Here is a 6,877-nt window from a genome sequence, read left to right as displayed (position 1 = left end):
TGTTAAAAAGCAAATATGTCACTTTGAGGACTAAGGGGTGCCTGACCCAAGCCATGGTATTTTCAACTGCCTCATATGCATGCGAAAAATGGACAAAGAATAAGGAAGACCCAAGAATTGATGCCTTTGAATTATAGTGTTGTCGAAGAATATTGAATATACCATGGACTGCCAGAAGAACAAACAAGTCTATCCTGGAAGAAATACAGCTAGAATGCTCCTTAGAAGCGAGGATGGTGAGACTTCATCTCACATAGTTTGGACATGTTATCAGGAGGGTCCAGTCCCTGGAGAAGGACATCATGCTTGGTAAAGCAGAGAGTCAGCGAAAGAGAGGAAGACCCTCAACAAGATTAATTGACACTGCAACGATAGGCTCAAGCATAGCAACAATTCTGAGGATGACACACGACCAGGCACTGTTCCACCCTGTTGTACATAGGATCGCTATGAGTAGGAACAGACTCTACAGCACCTAACAACACAACAGCACTGAAACATGGTCCTTGAAAGGAGCAAGTTTCTCACCCCCTGATTATGTTTGTCCAGTTCTCAGTGACCACCTGATGAGGATGCAGTGAAAAGAATTTTGCATTTGTTGGGGTGGGGGGATGTGATGAGCATGGGTTAGCTTGCCTTCCCAAGTCCCTTCCAATTCTACATAATTCTATATGCTACATTCCTTCCTCATTGATGTCCTTAGGTAGCAAAAGCTAAGTTGAATATGCCAATGAATTGATGGCAACAGTTGGGGAGGGTATTAGAAGAAGGTTGGGAAGGTGGGGAGTTCACAGCGAGCTTGGGATACAGCTTCCTCCCAGAGGTGTCAGGACTGGAAGTGCCAGAGAGGAGCTCTGACCCCATGTCCTGGGATTCTTCCTCCTTAAAAGCAGTTTCTGAAGGTATCTTATTTTCTTTGTGCTGCTATAACAGAAATATCACAAGTGGGTGGCTTTAACAAACCGAAATTTCTTTTCTCACAGTTTAGGATGCTAGAAGTTTGAATTCAGGGCGTTGGCTCTAGGGGAAGGCTTTCTCTGTCCACTCTGGGGGAAAATCCTTGTCTGTTTCCTTGGTTCCTTGGTGATCTCCAGGTGACATCGATTTTGCTCCATTTGTGCTTGCTTCTGTGCCTAAATTGCTCCTTTTATATCTCAAAAATGATTGGCTGAAGACACACCTTACACTGATAAGGCCTCGTTAGCATAACAGAGAAAAACCTATTCGCAGATGGGATTATATCCGTATATATAGTGGTTACAATTTACAACACATATTTTGGGAGGACACAGCTTAATACATAACATTAGGCAGAGAAGAGAGGAAAAGAGACCCCAATAGAACAAATAGAGTCTGAAAAGCCTTCTCCTCAAGATGCTGAAACTCAATAGCGATGCATTATCAGGGAGGGTTATAAACAATGTGTGCAGGAGAAAAAGAGAGGAGATGACTATGGGGTAGGATCCTAGTCCAAAAACCCGTTGCCGTCAAGTCGATTCCGACTCATAGCGACCCCATAGCAGAGTAGAACTGCTGCATAGGATTTCCAAGGAGTGCCTCGTAGATTCAAACTGCCGACCTTTTGGTTAGCAGCCAAGCTCTTAACCACTGCACCACCAGGGTTTCCAAGCTCCTAGAGGATGGCATTATTTGGCTAGAAGGGGAGGGTGATAACAGGGCCATGGGGTGGGGCAAAGAAACAACATGTCTTGTGTGGGTGCCTCTGGCTGTGCAGTCATTGTCCTTACATGATTGTGGGCTAAGATGGGGAACGCCCTCCCCTCTTCAGGGCACTGGCTACCACTGGCCACCCAGGTCTCAGACAGTGCTCTGGAAGAAAAAGCATAAAGAAGTAACTTGGAGGCAAAATTGATCAGTGACTGAAAAGGAACTTCTCAAAGGAAGGAATCCTCAAACAGGTCAGAACTGAAGGAAGGGAAAGGGAATATGTGAGTCTGTAAGACTGGTAGCCTAGTGCAATAAAGAAAATCCTGAACGTGAGTCAGGAAACCAGGGTTCAAGTCTCAGCTCTGCCACTGTTTAGCTGTGGGATCCTGGGCAAGTTACTCTCCCTCTCTGGGCTCAGGGTTCTCCTGCATAAAAATCAGAGGTTGGACTTGATGATCTCTAAAGTCCCCTCTAGCTGGGTAGTCCCTGATGTTAACAATCTACACGCCAACCTAGTTAATTTTAGCTAGGACATCATTATTTTTTTGAGTCAGAAAACGATCCTATGACTATGTTTATGTTTTTGTGCTTTCCTTGGGTAATGTCATCTTTGTCTTCCGGTAATGTTTTAGTGTCATTCCTTTGTAAAACCCAACCTATCTCTTCCGAACTTGAACAGGAAAGGGAAGGGATTTTGCCTCTGCATGGGCAAAAGGATGGTGGCAAGTAGGATGGCCATCCATTTTGGTTTGCCAGGGACTGACGGATTTCCCGGGACAAGGGGCTTTCAGTTTTAAAACCTGAACAGTCTGTAGGTCTGGAGGTGGCTTTGAGGCAAGGTCCCTGAAAGGGCTCTTCTCCTGTTCCCTTTGTACCTGGAGTTTCCCCCATGACCCTGCTGACTTGTCTGGTGGTTTTCTATTACAAAGTGTGAGTCCCTTATTGGGAGACTGGTGGGGGGACAGGGACAGGGAAGAGAAATGAGGGGCAGCCTTTAAACTAATCACAAGCCCCAAGTGAGACAACTATTGCCAGGAAAGAAGCTGAAATGCTTGACTAGCACTGATACTGTGGGGATTTTCCCTTTTTCTTCAAAAAAACAGAAAAGACCCAGTGGAGAAAAAAAAAAAGTGATGAGTTGTGAGACAGACAGCGGCCCTACGCAGCACCAGGAGACAAGGTGCCGCTCATTTGTTTAAATTTGCAGTTGGCGGCTGCCACCTCTCTATAGGCACCAGGCGGAGAGCCTCTCACCATCAGACAGTGACCAGTCTGGTGATGCACAGTCGCAGCCATGAACTACGCCTTAACCTTGGACATGGACCTCACAAACTACAACCTGGAAGACATGGTGAGTAAGGGACAAGCAGCTCCTGGTCACCCAGGCCCTGCTTGGAATTCTAAATACTCTGTGCCCAGGGCTCAAGGGAGAGGGGACAGCCTTGGAGTCCCCATCCCCTGTGGATCTGTAGAGTCTAGACAGGCCCATTGGCACCTGCCTTTTAGGACCTTATTTCCCATTCCATGGAGGAAGCGGATAGGCAGAGATGTTGCCCTTAATAGACATCCTTTAGAGGGGGTTGGAAGATAAGGGTCCTGTATCCTCCACTGACTTGCTGTGTGACCTGAAACAAGTCACTTTACCTTTCCATTCTTTAGTAGGGGATCCTCTTCTTATCTCTTAGGGTTGGAATAAGGGACTAGACAAGAAAGTACTTTGGAGGTTTTCTTAATGTCAGGAGGCTGGCATTGACAAGATAGATATCAATCACCACATATTTATTCATCTCTTCCTCTATGATTATAACATCAGGGCATTACATTCTGTGTTGGATGGAGAAGTTGAGGACTTGCCTTCAAACATCTCATAGTTTAGCCAAGAAAAGAAAAATATCACTCACTGGAAGTTATTAGACAATGGTTATATGCTAAATTGAGGAACTGCGAGGTCAGGTAGCCAGCAAAGGGAGAGGGGCTCCAGAGGACTGGAGTCGGGAGGTGGGTGCCAGGTTGGTGAGAGAACCTCTGACTCTGTATTAATCCAAAAAATGTCCTAAAGCATGTTGTGGCCTCACTCAAAGGGCTGAAATCGCTGGAGATAAGATTTTGGAGGGGTTTGCTTGGGTAGGCTAAGAAGATGGTCCCCAGCACCACTCTCTACCACCCACCCAAGTTTCTCCAGTGAAGCAGAGCAGTTAGTTTGGCTTGGTTGTCACTGGGCTCCCGAAGGATGTGTGTGGGTACAGCGCAACCAGAGACCCCCAGGGTTCCTTTGGTGCAGGCAGCAGACCCACAGGGTCTCTTGGAAACTTCTTCATGATCTTTTCTCCCTTTCCCCCATTGCCAAGAGCACTTCTGGGAAAAGGACGTCTCTCTGAGCTGTATTCTGGGCTAGATCATGAAGGACCTACTGTCCTCTCTTCTGTACCCACCAGCTGTCCTGACCCTAAGCTCACCCTGAGGTGTTCTCCGACCCCTTCAGCTCCCCTGCTAGAGTCTAATATTGTAACTCCACCAGCTGTGTTCTCAAGTTGCTTGGGAAAGCCTGCCTCTCACTTGTTCAGGTCCCAAGGCTCGGAAGCGTAAGTAGAACATGGGGAGGAGGTGAGAAGAAGGGCTAATTATCCCCCAGTCTGTCCTCTCAAATCTAGCCTCCAGTTAAAGCAGAGCCAGAACCATGAGTCTAATCAGGACTAGCTATGTAGTTTGAGGGACTCACTGCAAAATGAAAATCTCAGAGTCCCTTGTTCAAGAATTATTAAAAATTTCAAGATGACGGTAGCAGAGAACTAAACCCCATGGGGCCTTTCTAAGCTCAGGGCCCTGCGTGACATAGGCCCCACACCTGCGAAGCCAGCCCTGAGTCTAATTACAGAGTCTGGGCAATACCCCAAATCAGACTGAAACCCCACTGCACCAACAAAGCAGAATGTCCCCAACCTGGCCGCCAAGTCTTGGCTCCTGGCCTCACTTGATTAGGTTACTGGGTGTCTTCCTGTGTCCGTGGCTTCAAGCTGACCACAAGCCCTGACCCACTTGGATATCACAATAACCAGCCTGAGATCTAGCTGGTCCTGGCTTCTGACAAACCTCAAGGATTTCCCCTACTGCCCGTCTCACTTCACTCGTGACCTACTGGGGACTTGTGGTGGCGGGGCCAAGAGGACAGCAAGCAGGGCACAGCCCATATCACAAAGAAAATCTATAGTGCAGTGAAGAGGCCTGGAGACTTACTTCATGTCACACCTCAAATAGGTGGTCCTTAGCTGGGTATCCATGCATGCCTGGATACCTCAATCAGGGTCTAGCCAGGAATCCAGGAGCCCTGGGGCCATCTGGACTCTGGAGCTTTTCTTCAGCCAGCTCCCAGTGCCTTCTCTTGCCTCTACCTGCCTCCTCCAGGGCTGTTGCCCCTCAGAAGCACAGATCCTGTCCCTCCACCCCACCCTACTCACATCGGGATTGGGCTCCCCTTCAGTGTCTCACAGCACAGAGGCCCTGGAATGGTTTGGCTCATGAATGGCAGCGTAAGCAAAAGAGCCTTGTACATAGCAGCTTCTCAGTAAGTGTTTACTGACTTGTAATACCTTAAAGGCCTTACCTCACCATTCCTCTCTGGAGTTATTCTAGCTTCTTCCATTTCTTTTGTTTCCAGTTTCCCTCTCTATCCTTGTCTAAAACAAGTACTAGTTCATTTTCCTAGAGCACTGGGTTCTACACTCCAATGCTGGGTTAAGAACTGGGAGCTCTTGGCCGTAAGTCAAGTGTTGGTCATCCTATCGTCTCTTCCCTCTTCCTTGTCTTGAAATCTAAGATCAACTCTAGCTGCTTAAGTGCTCATTTTCTTAAGGTGGACTGCTAAATTCCATAAATGGAGGATCCAAACACAAAAAATCTTGTGCTAGGAACAAGAAAGAGCCAGGTCCTGGGGTAGGCATGCCAGGGACCTATCCTGCTGGGAGGGCATATCTAGGCAGACCTAGGGAGCCCCTCTATACAGGAACCTTGAGCTGGGAGTATGGAACCTCTTCCCAACAGAACCTGACTAGGGCACCTAGAGAAGCCAGTCATAAGCTACACCTCCAGCCCAACTCTGCACACCAGCCAGGAGGAGAAGCTGCTATAGCGCAGGACAACGGCCTGGCTGGTTGGTCCAAGCCTCAGGGTACACTGGCTTCCCCGGACCTCTCCCCAGTGATGATCACCACAAACCATGACTTAAGTGTGTCCAGAGCATCACAAGCTGCAATGCCTGTTCACACGCACTGTCTCATTTCATCAAGGTGGTATGAAGAAGAGGAACCAAAACTTGTTCAGGCTGGCTCTGGACTTTACCTTGGGGGAGGGGAGGATCCCCATTACCACCACTAGGTCAAAAGTCCCAGAGGAACCCCGGTGGAGAAGGCTCTAACTGCGGGTGGTTGGAGGGGTCAGAGATGAGGGAGAGGTCCAGGGCCAGCCTGGAGAATGGGTCAGTGTTGGGGCAACTCTGAGCTCAGGCACACAGACTGCAGAGTTTTCATCGGAAATGGCACCTTCTTTGATGATGCAGACTGTGGCTGATCCCATTCCTCTGGCAGAATAACATAAAAGTGACTATGGATTTGGAACAGAGAATCAGGACACAAGACTGAGTGCTCTTTCAGGAATGGTGGGACATAATATTGAAATCAGTATTATCCCAAGCAATTGGCTTTAGGTGGTTGCTATATACACCTAGGAGGCATGTCTACCTGTCCCTAGGACTGTGTGACTCTGTCCCCAAAGTGCAAATAGATTTTAGGGTGCCAGGTGGGAGCCCCTTAAACCTAAAGACACAGTGCAGAGATGGGGGTAGCCTAAAACATCCCCCCCAGAATCACATCCAGAGCAGTACCGTGTTCCTATTGGCCAAAACCCCCTGAGCAGAGATGGAACAGGAGTCTGGAAGGTTTATTCCTGAAGGGTAGGGGTGGTAGAGGGAGGAAGAGGTGATAAATGGCATGCGAGTCTCAGATGGTCTTTAGGGAGTGAGGGCCCTTTGAGGGAAGCGTGCAGTAAGGGATACAGATCTACACCCTCCCCCTTAGCCCATTCTCTTTCCTCCAACCCCTGCACCCCTCAAGCCACTGAAAGCTGGAATGAGAGACGCCCTGGCCTACTCCACTCCAGCGCCTGACTCTTGGCTGGGAATATCCAGATAGGGACATAAAAGGAGATGGAACCTGTG

General features: G+C 48.3%; 1 protein-coding gene across 1 annotated transcript in view; it reads left to right on the top strand.

Moving 5' to 3' along the window:
- The first annotated feature begins 2,724 nt into the window (after nucleotides 1-2,724).
- The window catches only part of CXCR5 (C-X-C motif chemokine receptor 5), a 12,218-nt gene continuing 8,065 nt past the window's right edge, over nucleotides 2,725-6,877 (top strand). Inside the window, exon 1 of the mRNA XM_004385651.2 lies at nucleotides 2,725-3,019. Coding sequence (XP_004385708.1) covers nucleotides 2,963-3,019 — 57 coding nt within the window. The 5' untranslated portion in view covers nucleotides 2,725-2,962. The remainder of the gene's footprint in view (nucleotides 3,020-6,877) is intronic.

Source organism: Trichechus manatus, unplaced genomic scaffold (assembly GCF_000243295.1).
Source record: "Trichechus manatus latirostris isolate Lorelei unplaced genomic scaffold, TriManLat1.0 scaffold00143, whole genome shotgun sequence".
NCBI classification, from domain to species: Eukaryota; Metazoa; Chordata; class Mammalia; order Sirenia; family Trichechidae; genus Trichechus; species Trichechus manatus.
This window is presented reverse-complemented; position numbering and strand designations above follow the sequence as displayed.